General features: G+C 53.5%; 9 protein-coding genes across 9 annotated transcripts; 5 read left to right on the top strand and 4 right to left on the bottom strand.

Annotated features, from left to right (window-relative positions):
• Positions 1-1451: 1451 nt before the first annotated feature.
• Positions 1452-2435, top strand: AYL99_02400 (hypothetical protein; the record flags this gene model as incomplete). Its single annotated transcript, XM_018833916.1, has 1 exon — positions 1452-2435. One exon carries the CDS (start codon positions 1452-1454, stop codon positions 2433-2435), a length of 984 nt encoding a protein of 327 aa, XP_018696540.1.
• An 826-nt stretch (positions 2436-3261) lies between these two features.
• On the top strand, positions 3262-4358 carry AYL99_02399 (hypothetical protein; the record flags this gene model as incomplete). The annotated part of the gene is made up of 4 exons (XM_018833915.1): positions 3262-3324; positions 3513-3950; positions 4033-4115; positions 4172-4358. 4 exons carry the CDS (start codon positions 3262-3264, stop codon positions 4356-4358), a joined length of 771 nt encoding a protein of 256 aa, XP_018696539.1.
• A 90-nt stretch (positions 4359-4448) lies between these two features.
• On the bottom strand, positions 4449-5447 carry AYL99_02398 (ribosomal protein S15; the record flags this gene model as incomplete). The annotated part of the gene is made up of 2 exons (XM_018833914.1): positions 4449-5353; positions 5402-5447. 2 exons carry the CDS (start codon positions 5445-5447, stop codon positions 4449-4451), a joined length of 951 nt encoding a protein of 316 aa, XP_018696538.1.
• Positions 5448-5806: 359 nt separating this feature from the next.
• On the top strand, positions 5807-6772 carry AYL99_02397 (40S ribosomal protein S0; the record flags this gene model as incomplete). Its single annotated transcript, XM_018833913.1, has 2 exons — positions 5807-5979; positions 6091-6772. 2 exons carry the CDS (start codon positions 5807-5809, stop codon positions 6770-6772), a joined length of 855 nt encoding a protein of 284 aa, XP_018696537.1.
• A 2810-nt stretch (positions 6773-9582) lies between these two features.
• Positions 9583-11487, top strand: AYL99_02396 (hypothetical protein; the record flags this gene model as incomplete). Its single annotated transcript, XM_018833912.1, has 1 exon — positions 9583-11487. One exon carries the CDS (start codon positions 9583-9585, stop codon positions 11485-11487), a length of 1905 nt encoding a protein of 634 aa, XP_018696536.1.
• Positions 11488-11875: 388 nt separating this feature from the next.
• Positions 11876-14248, bottom strand: AYL99_02395 (hypothetical protein; the record flags this gene model as incomplete). Its single annotated transcript, XM_018833911.1, has 1 exon — positions 11876-14248. The coding sequence occupies one exon, from the start codon at positions 14246-14248 to the stop codon at positions 11876-11878; it is 2373 nt and encodes a 790-aa protein (XP_018696535.1).
• A 622-nt stretch (positions 14249-14870) lies between these two features.
• AYL99_02394 (hypothetical protein) lies at positions 14871-16426 on the top strand (the record flags this gene model as incomplete). The annotated part of the gene is made up of 4 exons (XM_018833910.1): positions 14871-14958; positions 15015-15792; positions 15851-16072; positions 16126-16426. The coding sequence occupies 4 exons, from the start codon at positions 14871-14873 to the stop codon at positions 16424-16426; spliced, it is 1389 nt and encodes a 462-aa protein (XP_018696534.1).
• Positions 16427-16505: 79 nt separating this feature from the next.
• AYL99_02393 (hypothetical protein) lies at positions 16506-18697 on the bottom strand (the record flags this gene model as incomplete). The annotated part of the gene is made up of 2 exons (XM_018833909.1): positions 16506-18572; positions 18647-18697. The coding sequence occupies 2 exons, from the start codon at positions 18695-18697 to the stop codon at positions 16506-16508; spliced, it is 2118 nt and encodes a 705-aa protein (XP_018696533.1).
• A 515-nt stretch (positions 18698-19212) lies between these two features.
• Positions 19213-20070, bottom strand: AYL99_02392 (hypothetical protein; the record flags this gene model as incomplete). The annotated part of the gene is made up of 1 exon (XM_018833908.1): positions 19213-20070. The coding sequence occupies one exon, from the start codon at positions 20068-20070 to the stop codon at positions 19213-19215; it is 858 nt and encodes a 285-aa protein (XP_018696532.1).
• Positions 20071-20561: the final 491 nt, after the last annotated feature.

The following is a 20561-nucleotide window of genomic DNA, read 5'->3' as shown; positions in this document are numbered from 1 at the left end:
TCAACTTTACACATGGCGTCGCCGGTGGTGTGCGTATATATAGACATACCAGCTGCCTCATCCCAATTAAAGTGACAGGGTCTTCGCACATAGAAACCTCACCCATGGGTTCCTGCTTGGCCTGCTTTTCGGACCTTGGATCTCTATATCCGACACTCATTGCCAGACTGGGCAACGGACCAAAAACCACATGTGAACATAGACTTCTTTGCTCCACGCCGTGCGGCCATCTTTCGTACAACAAGACAGGGACCAGATGTAGATGGCTGTACTAGTCATGAGTCCACATTTGAGGTATAGCGAACTCACCACGGACCAATGGGGAATACGAGTCGTGGTTAGTCGAAATACGGGGCTGGCAGTCGGAGAGAATTGGAGCCGACTGCTCGGTGAGTTTCTTGCCTGTGTCCCATTGACGGAGTGAGAGGGAATGGAGCAGCGAGAGAAACATATTCCATGCCCAGGTAGGTAACTCCGACAACTCTTCACCACTCCAGAGCTTGGGGCTCGCTCGTATCGCTTTTAACTCGGTCGCATTCAGGTTCGACCGATTTGAGCTTCGGACGAGGCTTCGGCCGTGGGATGCAAGGGGCGAGCCCCCTTGAGCCGCTTATGCCCTTACAAAGGAGGTTCAGCCTCCTCCGTCTCCATTCGAGCGACCATTCATTCTTCTCTCACGCCTCGTGCAACCAGGGACATCTGTGGTAGCTGATTGCTGAGAACTCAAGAGTTGAACCACAAAATGGACAGAGTGTCAGGCAATACCACGCTCGGGAGAAGGGCCCCTGCCTACCTTATTCTTCGTTAGAAGTCTGGCAGTAAGTAGGAGCCTGACTTGTGGCAGTTCGAGACCTTTTGAGCATTCATCATTCGACACCTCGTCCTGGAGATGAAAGATGTGAGTGATACCAACTTGGAGACATATATGTACCGATGCCCTCGGAGAAACGTAGTTCCGAAGGAGCAATCTCGTCTCTTTTACAAGCACCGAGATGTTTGGATTCTTATTGCTTCGAGTGATATTCACTGTTGCCTTAGGGCACCAACGTTGCCAGGCTGGACGGGAGAATATTGGCATTCTTACTTGAGAACCATGTCCCAAGCCTCGCGACCTATGAAAAGTCTTCCAACCGTTCGTCAGGCCCGACATGTCTGATGCACAGGCCACCAGTCGTATCTTGTCCGATGCGAATACGAATGGGCACCTAAAGTACAACCGAGTGAAAATGGACGGTGTGACCGACGGGTCGCGGTCCACCTAGCAGTACTCAGAGGCTTTCGCTGGTGCCTGGCTTCACGCTATACACGGGCCCAATGCCATTGGAAAACCTTAAGGGTAGGTATTATCTGAAACAGATTTCCCCGGCCTTGTTAAGTAGGTATGACGGCCAACCGACGCATAAGTCGTCCTCGTTGACCGTCTCACGTCCTGGCATCTATCCCACTCACTCATGGCGTTCGAACTGAAAACGGCGCATTCAAGGGATGGCACCAAGATCGCCTTCTACCAGATCGGCACGGGCCCGGGCATCATCATCCTCCATGGCGCGATGCAGCATGGTCTCAGCCACATGGACCTCGCAAAGGCGCTGTCGGAGAATTTCACCTGCTATCTGCCTGACCGGCGAGGACGTGGCAAGTCCGGCCCCACGGGCAGAGACTACTCGATCCAGAAAGAAGTGGAAGACGTCGAAGCCATCCACCTCGTGACGGGCGCAAAGTTCCTTTTCGGCGTCAGCTCAGGGGCACTGATCACACTGAGAGCGGCACTGGCAGCACCGCCCTCGCACATACGGCGCATTGCGGTGTTTGAACCCCCCTGGCGGCCTGAAGCGGATCGCGAGGCCATGACGGCGTGGGTGCAGCGATACCATGCTGAGATCGATCGCGGGGAGCTTGCCAAAGCCGCCGTGACCACGATGCTTGGAACGGAGATGGGTCTCGCCATTTTCCGGTCAAAATACTTCCCCCAAGGCGCGCTGGTGCTCCTGGCCAAAGTGCTCCTGGCGTTCGAGCAGCACACCACCGGCCACAACAACAGCAACAACAAACCAAACAGCAAGGATTCGTCGCCCTCGGACGGCGAGCAGCAGTACGCAGGGCCATTGATCAAGGACCTAATTCCCACGGTGCGTAACGACATCGAGATCGCCATGTCGATGCTCGGGGAAGAGTCCCTGCAGAAGCTGGCAGCGATCCAGACCGAGACGCTCATACTGGGCGGGAGTCGGAGCCAGGCGTACTTGAAGAACGCGGTCCACGAGCTGGAAAGGACCCTCCCCAACGCGGTGCGCGTCGAGTTCGACGGCCTCGACCACGGCGCCACCTTCAACAAAGCACAACACGGCAGTCCGGACGTGTTCGCCGCAGAGCTGCGTCGGTTCTTTTCTCAGGGCAACGATGAGGCGGCGCAAGGGAATGCCTCACCTCCGTGAGATGAGCAAGCAGTTCTCCATTCGTGATTTGAACCCTTCAACACGCACGCATTCGGGAACCGAGGCTCGGGTATTGAGGAGTAGGTTTGGTGCCGGTTGCGCTTCTGTCGGGGAAAGGCAATGTTGATTCTCTCTCTCTCTCTCTCTCTCTCTCTCTCTCTCGTTCATATTGCACGGTCTTCATCTGTCTGGAGATGTCTGTCGGATTCAAATGGGCGTTATGGGACTGCTACGAGTCTGCTCACCGAGGGTGGAAGTTGGGGCGGAGATATCAAGGCAAAATATGCCTCCAAGGGAGGAGGAACACTCAAATTGTCATAGCTGGACGGCATTGCCTCTATAGCCAGTTGCAACCACAATCACATTCGTCTTCAACGGTTGACTGTAGTGTCTTGACACTGTATTTGGACGGCTGACTACGTAGTGTGCACACCTTGAGGTTGCCGTCTTCAGCGAAAAGAGACTTCTCTATTCATCACAAACCCCATCTCCCACTAAATTTCCATTCACGGCCCAAGAGAACCAATCATTCCACTGTGTCGAGTAATTCAAGCTCTCGTTTCGGCAACAACACTACCCCCTCACTAGATGATGATAGTACAGTCTTTCTCCGCAAAGTTAAAGAAAGCGGGCGAAAGGGGGGAAAAGCAGAAAACGTGGAGTAGAGAACGCACATGGGTTCGCTCCAAGCTGGGATGTACACAGAGAGATAGTCAATTTGACACCAGTCGCTGCAAGGCTGATTCGTCTGCTAGAAGCAAGACATCGCCCTCGTCCTCCATCCTCCTCTGAAGCATCAAAGGCATTCGGCATATCCTTTGGAACAATGGGCCGGCTGGACGGCAAGAGCATAGTCGTGACGGGCGCTGGGGCTGGGTTTGGGCGAGCCGTAAGTAGAACTCCATGCATTTGGCCGATGATCGACTGGTAGTGTATTCTCGGTCCATGACAGCTCAAGGCATATGTACAGCGCTGGACGAGGCTGGTCGCAGGACTTCCATCCACAGACCTGCGTGGCACTGATGATACTCCCCCAAAGGAGTCAGTCCGGCTTCTAACACATACTTCCCCCTCCAGATCGTCCAAAAGCTCACTGCCGAGGGCGCCTCCGTGCTGGGCGTCGACATCAACACCTCTGAAAACGAAAAGACGGTCACGTTGTGCTCCGCCAACCCGGGCAAAGCCCACGCGTTTACAGGCGACATCACGCTCGAATCCTCATGGCGCTCCATCCTCTCGACGGTGCTCGAAAAGAACTCCAACCGCCTCGACGTGGTCGTCAACTGCGCCGGCGTGGTGCATCTCGCCGGTCCGTCGCACGAAATCGCCGAAGAAGAGTTCGAGAGAGTGTTCCGGGTGAATGTGAAGCCGTTGTATTTGAGCACCAAGGTGATCGTGCCGTGGTGGAAGGAGAACAAGGTCCCCGGACTGTTTGTCAATTTGAGCAGCATCAGTGAGCCTCGACCGAGGCCAAATCTGGTGTGGTATGCCTCCAGTAAAGGAGCTGTGACGGTGGTGAGTTCAGAGATTGATTTCTTCTTTCGAACGGAAATCGGCCATGGACCAGCCACTTCTCCAGCTGACAAAATTCACACAGGCGACGAAAGGTCTTGCCGCAGAGTACGCCGTCGATCAGATCAGGTATAACTGCATTCGACCAGCGGTAGGAGAAACGGCCATGTGAGTTGTCCGGGTTTGTTCGGTTTGTGACCTACTTCTGATCTCATGCATCATAGGCTTGCCGCAGTACAAGGAGGGATAGACACGCCAGAAGGACGCAAAAAGGTGCTGGGCACGATCCCGCTCGGTCGGGTGTGTCAGCCAGCCGATGTTGCAAACATGGTGTGCTTCCTGGCGTCGGACGAAGCGAATTATATCACAGGCGCAGCATTTGACGTCGACGGCGGCAGAGGGGTGAGTTGAACAGCTCCGGTTCAATACAAAGCTGTACGATCGACAGTATATAAACGAGTTTCAGTACCTGATCGTACAATGTTCTTTCCCACCGATACTTTACAAGCTGATCTCTCCTTTCCACATGGCATCGTTGAGCCCAAGTTTCTCAACGACATTCTGCCATCTTGGCCCGCCTCGGTCTTGTCTTCTGAGATACGCCATTAACTTTTGTCTCTTGTGCACCATCATCCTCAATCGCCTCTTGTTGCTTTTGTCCTTTTTGTGCAAGTTGTTCGCGAGGACGTTGATCTTTGCCGTGAGTATGGCAATTTGGACTTCGGGAGATCCAGTGTCTGCACCGATCCGTTTCGGGACCGTGATGGCAGTGGTATCGGTCCCTTCGCTTTCCTTGCAGGCATTCTGCTTGCTCTGGAGCCCCGGCGCAAGAACCCCTTCCGTGTTGTGGCGGCCAAACTCTTCGATGCATCTTTGAATGTTGATGCGTGTGCGATCTTTGCTGCTAGCGTTCTCCAGCGAGGCAATAGCGAGCAAGGCCTTCGAAGCATTTCCGTGGGAAGCGGCATGCTCCTTGATTCGTTCAGCAAGCCGTGCTTCAGCTCCCACAATGGGGCTGGAATCCGGAAGAGGTTCAGTCAGCCACTTGGAGTATTCTAGGGATTTTTGCACGTCCTCCGGTTTCAGAAAGTAGTTTAGGTAGGACTCTTTGATCGTTGCGATAGGAGCGTTTGCCTGCAACGAACTGACAAACGGCGTCGGCCGTGATCGGACAGGGTCACCGAGGGCGAGTTCGCGTTCTGCTTGCAACACTTTTTGTCGTGCTAAATTGGCTGATTTGCGCTGCCGGGCCTGCGCCAGGCGGTATGGGTCGACATGCTTCCTGACCTTTCGTTTCCGCGTCCGCTTCGCTTCTAAAGGAGCTGTGGTGGAGAAGAGGCAGGCAGAGCACTTTGTGAGTGCTTGATTCCGTGTGGTTGCGGGCAAGCTCTGAAGCAGACTGGTCACTGCAAAATGGTTAGCACAGGCATCGAAGGAGAGGGGCGCTGCCTTACAATTGAAGATACTGCTCGCAGCAGTGGCAGGAAGTCGCGGTGGCATAGTTCGAGCAGTCGAAATTGATGAAACTTCAACGCAGACTAATCTACTACACGGTCTTGATGCTGTACAAGAACTTTCCCCGAGTTCTCGATTGAGATTGAGGATCTTCCCGCACAAAAGTATTTCCGCCCCGAACAGAGCCCTGCCGCCGCTGTCAGGAAGCTGAGCCGAAGAGAAATCTTGGCGTGGATTAGCTAAACGCACACAGAGGATCTCATTGCTCAATCTTTTTCGCAGTGAACTTTGAGCCTCGTTGCTGGCCTTGATCGATCAACTCTCTTCCTTCTCTCCCTTCTCTTTCCACTCCCTTCTCTTTTCAAAACTCGCCGTTCTGGTTGATCAAAGATCTAGTCACAATCATGGCGAGCCCAGCAAACCTCCCTCCCATCTTCAACCCCACCTCCCAGGACATTGAGATGCTCCTTGCGGCACAATGTCACTTGGGATCCAAGAACCTCCAGGTTCACATGGAACCCTACCTGTGGAAGACTCGTCCTGATGGCATCAACGTCATCAACATCTCGAAGACCTGGTATGAAATCCACCGACTCTGCTAGCTTGCCCGGCGTCTTACAAGCGCTGCGACTCTGGTGGTGTACAGTCGCGCTCACCCGAACATCAATTGACTATGATTGTTTTACAGGGAGAAAATCGTCTTCGCGGCCCGCATCATCGCCGCCGTCGATAACCCGGCCGACATCTGTGTCATCTCCGCCCGTCCCTACGGTCAACGTGCTGTCCTCAAGTTCGCCGCCCACACCGGAGCCGTCGCCATCGCTGGTCGCTTCACCCCCGGTAACTTCACCAACTACATCACCCGCTCGTTCAAGGAGCCCCGCCTGATCATCGTGACCGACCCGCGCACCGACGCCCAGGCTATCAAGGAAGCCTCGTACGTCAACATCCCCGTCATCGCCCTCTGCGACACCGACTCCCCGACCGAGTTCGTCGACGTCGCCATCCCCACCAACAACAAGGGCCGTCACGCCATCGGCTTGATCTGGTGGATGCTGGCACGTGAGGTGCTCCGTCTCCGCGGCACCCTGGCCAACCGTGAAGTCGAGTGGGACGTCGTCGTGGATCTGTACTTCTACCGCGATCCGGAGGCCGAGGAGCAGAAGGAGGAGGAGAAGGTGCCTGGTGCGGAAGAGGCCGGCGCTCCTGCAGTCGACCGTGGATTCACAGACAACGCGGATTGGACTGGAGAGCCGGGCGCTGCGCCTGGTATCGAGGGTGCTCCTCAGGCTGATGCCAACTGGGCCGAGCCAGGCACTGGCACTGCTGACTGGGCCCAGGAGGCGACAGCTGGCGCCACCGGCTGGTAGAGCTCCTGTTGAGAAGATAAGATGTGGAAAAACTCGCACGAGAAGCAGTTTCATCTCCAATCTCGCTGGAAGACCACCAACTCTGCATCTTATCCAACAGTAACGCGTCCAAAAGTCAGACACAAACACGCACACACCACACATCAAAACCATAATTCCGAACCCACGTAACACCCACAACCACACCGCTCGCAGCAGGCAAGGCCGAAAGTCAACGGCACTCACGAGGGAAAGAGACTCGACCCTGAGGATCACTCGTTCTTCCTTTGGTGGAGAGGGAAAGCCCTGTGCTGGAGATGAAGGGATGTACTTGATCGTTGCCCAGCCTTGTTTGTCCGAGTAGGGATGTGGCTATGCGAAGAAGAAGAAAAAATGAAGACGGTGCGGACAGCATTGTTACGAGGCCTTTTCGGTTCTTGATAGCTCAATTCAATCAAAGTTGAGAAAGAAAAAAGAAATGGATCGAAACTCATTGTAAATTGGTGTTTTCAAGTTTTTTTGTGATTTTCAGATGTTATCTCTTGCTATCCCCTTGAACCATGATGCCCTGTTACCCGACCCGTCCGTTCCCTGCCCCAAGTCCCACACAAAAACAAAAGAAACTGTCTAGGGTTGTCGATGCCACAAACGAGTGTTCCCTCCCTTGATGCATAGCTTGCAAGCACAGTCCATTCTCCAAAAGATACCAGATTGTGAGATGCATCCAAAATTTCCGGTAAACAAACGACAAACAGGTTCCCGAAATTTCACAACCTGTTAACCAAAGCAAAACACCAGATACAAACAGGCAGACCGCCGCCCTTCGTTCCGCCCAACTTTCTCAACACCACTTGCTTGGCTCATCTATCGTCCGAGCCACCGACCCCTTTGGAGGGAGCACATTCTGTTTGTTGGGTTGGATAGTCTCGGCCCACGGTGTTGGCAGTATGCTGCAAGTCCTTGAGAGGTGATGAAGTTTATTGAGGTGTGTGATAATCTCAATACTGTCGAGAGGTGAGAGTGTGAGTGGGAGATTTGTGGTTGTGGTCGATGGTTGAATTCCGAGCGACTTTGCCTACTTGGAACAGCGCACACCAGCGACGTGTTTCTGATTGTTGCATTCCGTTTGCGTACAGCGTGGTGTCTTGGACTTCGCTTGCTTCATGCAACGCCCGCAGCAATGACACCGTCCATGTGAACAGTGCGGGCAACGGCAGTCCTCATCATGAACTCGACGCGGCTTTGGTGCCGAAGGCTGGTGCCTCCTGGTTTGCTTGTGCATGTTAACGTGAATGGCGGAAGTGATTTGGAGGTAAGTCGGGTCGAATGATGGATGGTATTTGAGTAAGTAGAGGAAACCCCAATGGTATCAGAGAGTGTTGAAGGGCAGTCTGGATGCTTTGTATTTGAGAATGACCGTAAGGAGAAGTGCTGTGTGGATGCAGGAGAGATGGAACACCAAGAGCTGCTTCCTGGAGGGTTTAAATATCTGAAGACTTGCCCTCACCGACCACTACCTTCAGTCTCCCGAGAGAGGCATCTGAGTAGGCAGTCGGCTGTGAAGCCTCTGGGATCCCTCCATGATCCATCTTGAGGACCACAGCTGTGTTCAGGCGCTCAATGGATTGAAGACACGCCTTTGTTGAAGATCCACGAGGCTCTTCTGCCTTTCTGACTCCAACTGATTCTTCTCAAGACAGAGTGTGGAGAGATCTCACTGCCCATGGATCAGACTCACCATTGACGCAGTAGATAATTGATTCTTTGTGCCCAGGTGTCTCAAGCCGGCGAGATTCTGCGCTGAGACCAGGCCAAGGTAGACGTCGAAGGGCGCTCATCGTGGAGGCCTGCCACAGGTCCATGATGTGATGCTTTATCTCTCAAACACAGCAACTGCCTGAGCAACAGGCGGAAATCGAATAGGCTTGCGAACCCACGATACTATTTGGGCTTCATCGGATACCTCAAGAGCCTTATGAGTACGTCGTACGTGTAGCCCCGTGTTTGTAGTCAGCACACCCTCCTGAAACTTGGGCATTGTTGACAACGCGACATCAGGTCGCTAGTTTGAGACTGCTATTGAAGAGTCAATGGACATCTGCGTCGGATGAACGTCCTAGAGCTGAGTGACCTTGAATCGCAACAAGTGAAATCCGCCTGGAACAGGGGAAAGTTTTCCGAGCGCAGCTTTGCCAAGGACCATATCACGTGCATCACACTTTCAGCCCTGGATACTTAGCACAACACCCGCTTTTGAGGATTTCACCATGCCTTCGGATATCACGATTCTCTGGTTGATCTGTATATGCTGCGACAAGCACAAGCTCAGCAGCCTCCATTTGTTGCTGTGATTCAGCAACCTTATCAACATCGACCTGGCCTGGTTCCAAATGTCAGGCCGAGACAAACGATGTTGTTTTCGGTTAAAGGTGGTGACTAGCCTACTAGCCCCTGGGCAGGGTGTCCATGGCGTCTCGACTGCCAGTTGGCACTCACACTTATTTGGGGCCAAAGCTGTCCGAGAAGAACGACTGTCTACCTCGTATTTAATACGTCCAGAGCAAAGGCTTGCTTCAGCCGCATGAGGGCGTGTCTTGGCTCTCTTTTTTTATTCCCTTTCTCTGGTGGTCTTTCATCATCAGTCTCCTTTTTCAAGCTGTCTTCTTACTTCAATTTGCTTGAACAATGGATTTCATAATCATCTCTTGAGTTCCGGCGTTGGGTCGACGTTACTTCCCGGCTTCATCCTTCCGCAACGAAGCACCCGACGAGCCGTGCCTTAGCAAGCTTTCCGTTACCTTGTCATAGCTCTTAGAGACTGGTGACCCACCATGGCTGCTGCCAGCACAACCTCATGGGCTCCTTGGAAGGTTCTCCTCAAATGGGAGCCTTTCCACATTGACGCTCTCGGTCTGGTAACGCTTTTGGGAGCCGAAGAAGTTGATGCAGCCGTCGGCCGCCTCGTGAGCAGTGCCTATCTCGAGTATTTTCCGCTGCTGGGTGCGTATGTCATTGCTGGAAACCGATTCATCGAAAAAGCCGCTGGCTTCAACCTCTACAACATATCACAGGGCATCCACACAACAGATCTCGCCGCCTGGTTGACGAGATGGATGCTGTCCCAAGAATTCGAGGCCACCCGCAACTTTGTGGAATGGACGGTGACGGAGCCAAGGTCCCGGAAGGGGCAGATCGCCTTCTCCCTCGCCATAAGCTTCGTCTTCAATGGCTTCCTTGTTGCCGGCACAATTCTTTCCAAGGACTGGTATGGCTTTGCTAATGCCATCGCTATGATTGTCTCCATTGGTGTTCGTGCCTACGTCATCGGCCAGCAACGCATTGGGTTCGATGCTATGATAGACAAGGTGGTCAAGGCGGGATCTCTCCAAGGACACAATTACAAGACACAATGGAAACCGGAAAAGAAACAGGAGACGAAGTCTGGCCTAAGGTACAGAGGAGCGGCATCGGTGCTTGAGGAAGCCCAGTCCAATGGAAGCAATTCTTCAAGTCCTCTAAACGGACAAAAGCAGCTGTCCCTGCAGACAGGGCGTCCAACTCGTTCAGACCCCAAAGCCTTTGATGAACAACCCGATGGCTGGACCGGAACGCCTACGAAGGTCCTCATCATCCAATCTGACTCGAAGCCGGTCACCTTCTGGATGCCAAATGAGTTGTTGGTTGCTCCCTCGGTCTTTATTGAAGGGCCTGTGATCTTGAACCCTAAGAAATATTTCATTATGCGCTGCATTGGATGGCTGGTCTTTGCGGTGCACATTGTCGCCATCGGCATGGCCGACTTGGCAAGTCAAATGTACACGGTCGTCCTGATGGTCTTGCCGACCATCTTGCTGATCTCAAAGGTCGGATGTGACGACTCGGAGTGGCTGACAAACTTTCAAGGTTGGGTGAGGAGGAAGCTCCATGGCGGTGAGAAGCAAGAGGACCACCAGCCTGATCACCACCACGATGACGCCGAGAAAAGTGTCAAGCCCACGGACTTCCGCAAAGTGCGGCACTGCTATGTTGGGTCCCGGCTCCGGGCCGACATCTACGAGTGGCCCGAGTCGTACGACTTCCACGAGGAAGGAGACGGGAAGGACAAGAAGTGGGTCAGCGGCCGCAAGGAGGGCCAGGAACGCTCCAAGAAACGTCAAGATCTGTACGCCTGGCTCGCGCTCACCCCCGAAGAAGAGGCGAGCATGGACAAGTGGGACCTGTTCCCGCACACCCGCCAGGGCAACACCTCGTGGTTGCAGACGTATAAGATCAAGAGGGACATGCTGAAGGGCGACAAGCGCAACAGCAAGGGGCCGCAGCAACCCCTTGATACTGATATACCTCCCACCACCCCGGTCGTCACCAGCGACAGCCCCCAAGAAGATCGCGCCGCAAGACCGTTCCCAAAGCCTCGCAGGACGGCCACGAACGGCTTTCTGGCACAGGGCGCCAGTTCCGCGTTTCCCGCTATCAGCGACCAGGAGGAACAGATCCAGGCCGACGAGGACGCGCAGACTGACGTTGCCCAGATGCAGACTGTGGGAGATACAGCCGCCCAGCCCGCCGACAGTGACGTCGCGACAGCAGGACGTCCTCACGTCACCATTCAGCTTCCAGGCACACCGCCACCGTCAGGTCGCAATGCTGCTGCTGCTGCCGACGTTGTGGCTGGTTCGGGAGCTCTGACCCAGTCGCCAACCACCAATGACTCCCCACGCGAGGAGAGACCTACCTAGAGACTATTTTTTCCCAGCCCCAGCACCATCCTCAGGTGCCAATTTTGTTAGCTCTTCCTCTCGATTTTTCTAGCGATTTAGCGCAGTTCCCGGCATAGTCGCGATGATGTACTAGCGATTTGGCGAAGCGAGTGTTTGAGCGAGTTGTGACTATTCACATATACATGCATGAATATGGATGGGAAAAGTTCCTCAGCGGCGGTAATGCATACAGACCGATACAGATTTCTCTAGGTGCCAGACCGCGATGGAAAATGGAATACTTGGATGCTTCTTGTGTATCTCATTGTTATAGAGCTCTTTCGGTGTGATTCTGTAGTCGAGAAATACTCTACTCGTATTAGCATCCTTGTCCCTTACAGCTACCGGGGTCCATTGAGCGACACTCTCACAGCGGCACAAGCTCTTGATCCACTCTGACTGTCGAGGCGGGCTGCAGGTCGACCTTGACAGACCGTTCCCGGTAGTAGACTTCGACCACCAATGCGTCCGCACCGGCATTCCGAATCGTTGCCTCGACCAATACGTCCTCGCTCCACTGGATCCCGACGACGAGGTTGCCTTTGGCTCTGAGCCCTTCCACACGTCCACTCTTACCCCACGTCGTCGGCAGGGCCGGCAAGAGCTCGACCTCCCCGACACGCACACTCCGCAACAGCAGCTCCGCCACGGCGGCCGTGGCGCCGAAGTTGCCGTCCACGACGAAGATGTTGGTCTCGGCGCCGGCGACGCCGGGCTTGGAGAAGGTCAGGAGGTTCTCGAACGACAACTCCGAAATCAGGTGTGTGAGAGGCTTGAGCGCGGCGTCCCCGTCGTCAAGGCGTGCAAACCCCATGGCGAACAGCACGGCCGTGAACTCGATGTCCTCCAGGTCCGCGCGGGCGCGGCGTCGTTCGAGCGTGACGCGCACGGCCTCGGCCAGTGCGGGCGTGCGTCGCGTGCTGATCTGAGTGCTACGGATCAGGGCCACAAGGTGCGACAGGTGGCGGTGGTCCGGTTGCGCTTCCTCGAAGTCGTCGAGCCATTCTTGCAGTTGGCCGTGCCGGCCGATTTGGAGGGGTGGGAGTCTGGGCAGGGTTTCTTTGGCGCGCGAAATGAAGTCGTCATTCGTGGCGTCCGTACTGTTCAGTGACGATGTAGCGACGTCGACGCAGAATGCCAGGAGATCTCTGACGAGGACCACGTCGAGAGTTGGGGATAGGCTCAATGAACGCTCCTCACGTCTGCCCTGTTGCTCGACAAAGAAGGTGTTTTCGGGCGACACAGACGGGCCAGTCACCATATAGCCCGTCTTCGGGTCGGCGGGGGACATATACTCCAGGAAGAATTCGGCCGCGCTTTTCAACACGTCCCAGGCATATCCCTTCATGTATGCCTTGTCCAGAGTATACTCCCAATGCTCCTTCATCTCCATGGCCATCCACAGTCCTCCTGTAACATTGAGCCCCCAGCTTGTTTCCCAGCCGGGCGCGGTGAATCCCCAGATGTTCGAGAACACGTGTGCCACCCAGCCCTTGTGGGTGCCGTAGAAATTCCTGGCGGACTCGGCTCCAGCTTCCGCGAGTTTTTGCATGTACTTCGCAAGCGGCTGGTGGCATTCGTCCCCTAGCCCACATGGTTCGACTGGGAAGTAGTTCATTTGCGTGTTGATGTCAAGGTGGTAGTCGCATGACCAGTTCATGGCATTGGCTTCCCGGTCATTCCAGAGGCCCTGTAGATGAAGTGGGAGTGGAGAGTCTGAGCGAGTGCCTGCAAGCAAGAGGTAACGGCCATAATTGAAGTACAACGCGTAAAGGGATAAATCATCTGAGGTGTCTCCTTTTGATGCAGTCAGTGCTTTCTGTCGTTGGTCCGTAGGAAGGTGTGATGTTGACGATATTGGGCCGAGCGTGAGAGCCACGCGAGAATAGAGGCCATGGTGGTCTTGAGTATGGCACTGCTTGACTTTGTCATATCCAGCGTCTGAGGCAGTTTGGATCTGAGCGCGGGCCAGAGAAACCCAGTCCTTATCAGGCGGAACCAGATAGTCTGTGTTCAGAGCGATCAATACCACCACAGAGGAAGCATCCACAACAGAAATCATATCTTCTGTAGGGAGCAATGCGCCATCGGACTGAGCGTGAACTAGGCCATGCAGCTTTACACCACAAGTTCCATCACTGTGCACCGTCTCAAGTGCTTGGGTATGGATTTCCAACTCAGTCGCACTTGGTTTCTTGGTCGACCAACTTGTAGTTTCTCCCTCAAACTTGATGTTGCAGGAAACGGTTCCATCGTTCGCCGAAATCTTCACAGCGATGACCTGGTGAGGGTGGGAGATAAACGTCTCCCTGCTGACCTGCAATGTAGAATCGTCCGAGGAACAGGACACCCAGCCAATACCTTGGTCCAGTCTCAGCCCTCTCTCCAACTTACCCTTCCCGGTAGTACCTCGAGAATACTCAATTTTGAGTCTGCCTACGCTCAGATTTGTGCCGAAGTCCCCTTTCGGAGGCTGCAGCCATTTCTCTGCCAAGGTCTGCACAGCCTGGTGATCTTTTTGTACGTAACGCTCACGCATCTCGTTGATGGCAGCCTTGCCCCCATATTCGCTCTGGGGCTGGTAAGGCTTGCCTGACCAAAAGGTAACCTCATTCAGGAGGAATGTGTCCACGTCTGTGGTGGAAATGAGACTAGCGCCTATCCTACCATTCCCAAGAGCCAGTGACTGGGGAAACCCCTTGGCCGGTCCAAGGTAATATAGATTATGCGATGGATCCATCCTTGGTTAATAGCACGAAGGGGTCATACCTCGTCTTGGGAACAACAATGATTCTGACAATAGGTCGCCCGGTCTTTGAGGAAACTGGCGTGAGTCGAGTATATCTGAGTCCCGCCATCAAATAGCTGATTCATTATGGGTTTTCAGTATCGCAAATGTCTCTGGGCTTTTGCCCGAAACACTCCTCACGATACGTCGCGGCTGTGTCAAGCTGCCGAAGCCCGAAAAAGGAATTCCTGACAAAGTCCGTCAACGCCACCAACGGGTGCGCTGCTGCAGACTCACCAGAATGCGGGATAGATCATCCATGCGCGGTGGCTGCCAATCAGAAGCCGACATTCGGCAATTCGGTCTGTTCCCTAACGCCGACCATATGTCGAGGTTCCGTGGCCGGTTGAATACGATCAGTGCCGAAACTGATATCGCCCGACTGGAGCTGTGTTCGAAAATATGTGAAGAAAAGATTCGTAATATCTCGATCGTGGTTCATGTAGATGTAGCCATTAATTGCTCCAAAAAAGCCCAATTTCTCTGCGAGTTGTGAGGCCCAACGATTTTGCTCGCAAATAGTTCTTCAGACCGACAACTTGATCAATTCCATTTGCGAACTTTGAACGAAATAATGGCAGTTGACCAGGCGTTGTCGAATGGCACGAGCCACAACTCAATGAGTCTGAACGAAATCATCATCCAGTCATATCAAGTCTTTGGTCTGTTCGAGCACTCCTGAGTTTCACACTGTTTAAGGACTAACAGGTCGAATCAGACCTGCGCTTCCCCACAAGCCTCACCTCAGCAGGTTCAGATGCAATGAATGGCGCTCCTGACTACAGTGCCGCTTACATCGTTTTGAGTACCAACTCGCATTTGGCAGGACACGGCTTTTCGTTCACCATCGGCCGCGGGAATGATCTGGTCTGTCAAGCTGCTCGTGCCACAGCTGAGCGCCTCGTGGGCAAGCGACTCTCTGATCTGACGTCTGACATGGGCAAAACATGGCGCTTCCTCGTCTCCGATTCTCAACTCCGGTGGGTCGGTCCTGAAAAGGGGGTCACCCACCTGGCTCTGGCTGCCTGTGTCAACGCCCTATGGGACCTCTGGGGGCGAGCGGAGAAGAAACCCGTCTGGAAGCTCATCGCCGATATGCGGCCGGAGGAGTTTGTGAGGTGTATTGACTTCCGCTATATTGAGGACGCCATTACCCCGTCGGAGGCAATCGCTCTATTGAAAGCGCAGGAGGCATCAAAGCCACAGCGACTTCGCGATGCTGAGGCTGATCGGGCGGTACCTGCATACTCGACAGAAGCTGGGTGGTTGGGGTATTCGGACGAAAAGATGCGAAAGTTGATGAAAGACCTTCTTGCGGCTGGCCACGACAAGTTCAAACTAAAGGTTGGGAGGGATCTTGAGGATGATAAGCGACGGTGCCGGATCGCCAGAGAACTAATGGGAGAGGACAAGACCTTGATGGTCGATGCGAATCAGGTCTGGGGCGTGTCCGAGGCCATTCAGTGGATGCTTCAGCTGGCCGAGTTCAAACCAGCGTGGGTGCCAGTTCACCGCGCTCCAACCGTTCATGACTGACAAAGGCTGAATGTGCAGATTTATCGAGGAGCCAACATCACCCGATGACATTCTTGGACACGCTGCTGTCCGAAAAGCCCTGAAAGCTCACGGAATAGGGGTCGCGACAGGAGAGATGTGCCATAACCGAGTGATGTTCAAGCAATTACTCCAGGCTGAGGCTATTGATGTTTGCCAAATTGATGCCTGCCGTTTAGGGGGCGTTAATGAGGTCCTAGCGGTCCTCCTGATGGCAAAAAAGTAAGGAGAAAGACCTCCAAGACGCTTAGGCGAAGCAGCTGACATGATCACAGGTTTGGAGTTCCAGTTGTCCCGCATAGTGGTGGCATAGGCTTGAATGAGTATACGCAGCACCTGTCTTTGGTAGATTACCTTTGCGTATCTGGGAAACAGAGCATGCTCGAGAACATCACCACCTATAACCACGTCCTCACAACACCACTGCAGACGCGTGATGGCTTTTTTGTGACGCCATTGGAGTCCGGCTACAGTGTCGAGTTTCGAGAGACGGCAATCGAGCAGTACAGCTATCCAGATGGCACTTTCTGGCGCTCTCAGGATGGCTTGTCGATCATCAACAGCGGTCTCGTTTGAGGCTCCAACGAGACCAAGGTCTCGGTCCACTTATGGATTAGTGTGCTGCTTCGTAGGTGGAAGTTTGCAGCGTACGAACTCAGGCGAATGGAATGGACTGGCCAGTACGCGAATGCGCAGCTAACCATTCATTCATGTTCATAGGTTCAGCGTGGTTCATATAGCCATGGTCGGAAGCCACGGTGTCAGATAAATGGGTTGGTATATTGAGGCTTGATGGCGTCCCTCTTAGATTGCCGTAACCATGACCTTCCTGTCTGGCGTTCTGAGACCATTCCGGGGAATATACCGGTGATGCTGATGGGGCCATTTGTAGATCATCCACTTCACCAGCTCTTCCGAGGTTTTGATAATGTCGAAGCACCATGAGATCGCCAACACTGATACGCTGTGTGAGAAAGGAAGCCAAAGGATCATGGGCCTCTGACATTTGCGTTCTCAACTGATGGTCCTTGATTGACGCCGCCAGCTCGAAGAATTCGCAGTAGAAGATTGCGTGCCAGTAAATATCACGCAGCTGGCGCAGGAATATCATGCACAGCTCAAATCGGTTCTTATGTACTTGGAGTCTCTCCTCCGATCTTGAGGATCTGATCCCAAGGACATGCACAATAAGAGGCGCCAATGTAAACGTCACTGCGATCGTGGGACAGAATCGCACTAGGTCAAGGTTGACGAGATGGGTAAAAAGCTGTGTGTTGTCCAAAGCCGCGAATTCAACCTTTTGTTGACACGTAGTAGCCCAATCCCCGGCTCCATTCCACAGAGTTAGTGACTGATACAAGGCAATGCGAATGGTGTTCAAGCATGCGTGCAAGATTGCACGGTACATGGTGGCGACACCTATATTCCCCGAGAACGTTTGTAGATGGTCTTGTCGCTTCGCTTGAGGTGGCAGAGAGTGTGTCCAGCGTTCTAGGGCATCTTCGCAGACTTTGAGCTGATCAGGAGGAGCCGCATCCGCCATTGAGCTTGAATAGCGCAGTGTGACGATGCCTTCTACGATCTGGCAGAGCTTGACGAATTCGATGAATATGGCCTTTATCTCAAGATCTTGCTCGGAGTCACCTTCTTCTTCGACATCATCAAGCACCAACATCGGCGTGGTGCAGTCCAGGCTGTTGATCATGAGAGGACGGCCAGTCCCCAGGCCATTGCACCGGTCTCGTACAACACACGCCCACCAGATTCGCGCCCACAGAGCCCGATGCGGGACATTGCCAGGGTCCCTGTGCAGCCCGCTGACTTGAGCTAGGCTGATAGCTTGGTGTATCCAATGCCACGTGTGCTTCCGTTCAGTGATAGAAGGATAGTACTGACTGATCAGTAATAGGGCCTGAATAGTGGCAATCGGATCTTCATCATAGTCGAGGTCATAGAGGCGGCGAGCCTTGAGGTAATATGCATGGCGCGCTTGCTTGCGGGACGAAAATCCTGCGGCCAACACGACCTCCGAGGGCACAACTCCGATTGCTATGAAAAGCACAGCTTGGAGGAGCAGGAGACTGAAATGTGTATTTCGAGGGGGCAACTCTGGAATAGAAGCATGTTGAGCCGGGCTGGCATGATGTGCAGCGTTTGGACTGGGGCCCATCGAAACTTCGATGGACTTGATGGAGTGTAAGAAGTCCGACTTTTGGACAACAGGGAAGAATGGGTGGAAGATAGTGAAGTAAGCATCAATCAACGCCGAAAGGACATGGGATGGAGGTACATCGAAGCAACCGACGCTCTTGAGATAGTGCAGTTCATCTTCGCTGCATCCCGAGACGGGGGCAAACGATCCTTGGTTTTTGTCTGATGCCAAATGAAGAACGATGTCCTCCAGAGGCCTCGCATCGGAACGTTGGGGTTGAGAAAGGCGCATCAGAAAGGCGTAGTGCGGGACCGAATGCAACAATCTGTGTCTCGAGAAGGACGACGTTCGTCGGGTTGCACATTGCTCAATTCCCTCGGGAGGTGCAGACAACGAATCAACAGCAGCCTCGCCGACTGTCGAGAGGCCGGTCGTGTTCGAAGTGCCGGTTGCATCGTAATGTGTTTGAGCAGAAGTCGAGGAGTGGAGGGTAGGCTTCGCTCCAGGAAGGGACTCTATCACAGACCTATGTCGCTTCTTCCTGTCAATGGCCAGACATTCGAACCCATCCTGGTCACAATTCGAGCAGGGTGACCCTTTAATGGCATAGTCGCACCTGACCTTCCGTTTCCGACAAGACAGACAGGCTTTTGCTGCACGTCTAGTTCTGTATCGGGCGGTTGCAGGCATACCATGTTCTCCGGGTGGTGGAACAGCTGGGATGGGACTTGAAGGTGAGCGGAGGGAAGAAACCGAAGGCGGAGACCGTTCACGCCGGAGTATTAAATGCCAAGACTTGTCACGTGTGAGCAGTGCCTACAGCTATTCCCGCCATTAAACTTACCTTCCTACTAGCTTCACACCTTCTGACCTACTTGCATATCGCATGAAGTCCCCTCGTCGGCATTACGCTAGTTGACTCGCTATCCACGATGCCGAGTTCCGGGTCTAGGAAGAGGAGCTTGATGCCGCTTCGGCAGCTCGGTTTAAGAGATGGAAGGTTTCCAGTTTGGATCGTTAGAGCGGGTTCGAGACTAAAGTCGATTGTCGATAACCCATCATCAGCCTTGCTATACAGTCGTTGGTAGATGGGCGAGAGGAGATGTTACGCTCCAGGAGACACCTCAATGCCGAGCTCAACGATTTTGATCCACGATACGGGAGCCAATAATACAGCAATTCTACCACTTGGTGCCTCACCAAATACCACTCAGTCTTCCTCTGAATGCTGCCATAGTGAAGACGGCAGGTCGGTCGAATCTATGTCAAAAATGTGTGGGAAAATTGTCTTCAGATTCTCAGACCTGAGCTCCGGCCACTGGTCGCGAACAGTCTGCAGCAGTAAGTTGTACCAGATACGATATCCCTTTGCTGTAAAATGGACACCATCCGAGGCCAATAACTCGGCAAGCGGTCCAGAAGTGGCGAGGGCTTGAGATGATGAATTTAGCTGAAGGCCTCCAACGCATTCCCTCCGCCCGGGAATAGGTTGTCCTTCCATCCACCCTGCAGCATCCATAAAGGCATTCCACAGATCAACGAATGCGACATTGTTCTGCTTTCCCAAATGCCTGGCGACCTCTGCCGCGGCGTCCGAGTACAGTCTTGCCCTCTTGGTATCTCGATCTAGTGGGGCTTCGGGTGCGAGCTCGTTGACTGGTGCAGGTCCTACGAGAATCACGGCTTCAACTCCCTGTCGCTTGGCTGCTGCTACCATAAAGCAAAGATTTTCCCTGTATCTCTCGACGGGCACGCTTTGTGAAAGTGTGTTGTGATTGGGATCTGCCGCATCGTTCGTGCCAAAGAAGATCACTAACAACTTGATCCTGACATTGCGAGTGTGCGTGGATTGCCTCGCTACCGGTGCCTCTGCCTGGAGAATAGCGTCGACGATATGGCGTCCATGTTCCGTGTTGTACCCGCCGTATCCATGTGTCACGACCTGTAACTTGGACCAGTATTCGTGCTGCAACGCCGGTGCAAGGTTGAATCCACCAGCTTGGTTGGAACTTTGCTCAATCTGTGAATCACCAAACAGAACGATCTTTTTGACAGCAATAGACCTCATGACTGTGGATTAGGGAGTGGTTCACCCTGCTGGTGGTATTGTAACCTGTCGAGGTGACCATCTACTTGTCAAAGACTTTGGTCACACCATATCTAATGTCTTTTCTAACTCCTTTCTAGATACTCAGTGAACGACAGGAGGCAGGATTTCAGCGGTCGCGGGGCCAGAAAACGGGCATTGCTGGCCGATTAACCGTGAAGGATGTCAGCCACCTATACTAGGTAAGCCAATAGGAATGATGTCCTCGGCACTACGGTTACGGCAAAATCCCGCTTCCCTTTTCTTCACAGAAGCGATGCTACCTCAAGTTCTGCCTTCCCCACGGGGTGGGCGAGAAGATTGAGATCTAATGGTTGCAGATCATTCTGAAAAAGACCAAGTCTTCATGTCCCCCGCACTGTTAGCTGGTATAGTTTAACAAAACTTGGAAGATGGGCCCCTCCGTGTCGGATAACGTGGCGGCTTTGCTGTACTGTCATTGGTAATGCTGT

The sequence above is a fragment of the Fonsecaea erecta genome (genome assembly GCF_001651985.1).
Source record: "Fonsecaea erecta strain CBS 125763 chromosome Unknown Scaff2, whole genome shotgun sequence".
NCBI classification, from domain to species: Eukaryota; Fungi; Ascomycota; class Eurotiomycetes; order Chaetothyriales; family Herpotrichiellaceae; genus Fonsecaea; species Fonsecaea erecta.
The sequence above is the reverse complement of the archived record's forward strand: the minus strand, read 5'-3'. Positions and strand labels throughout refer to the sequence as shown.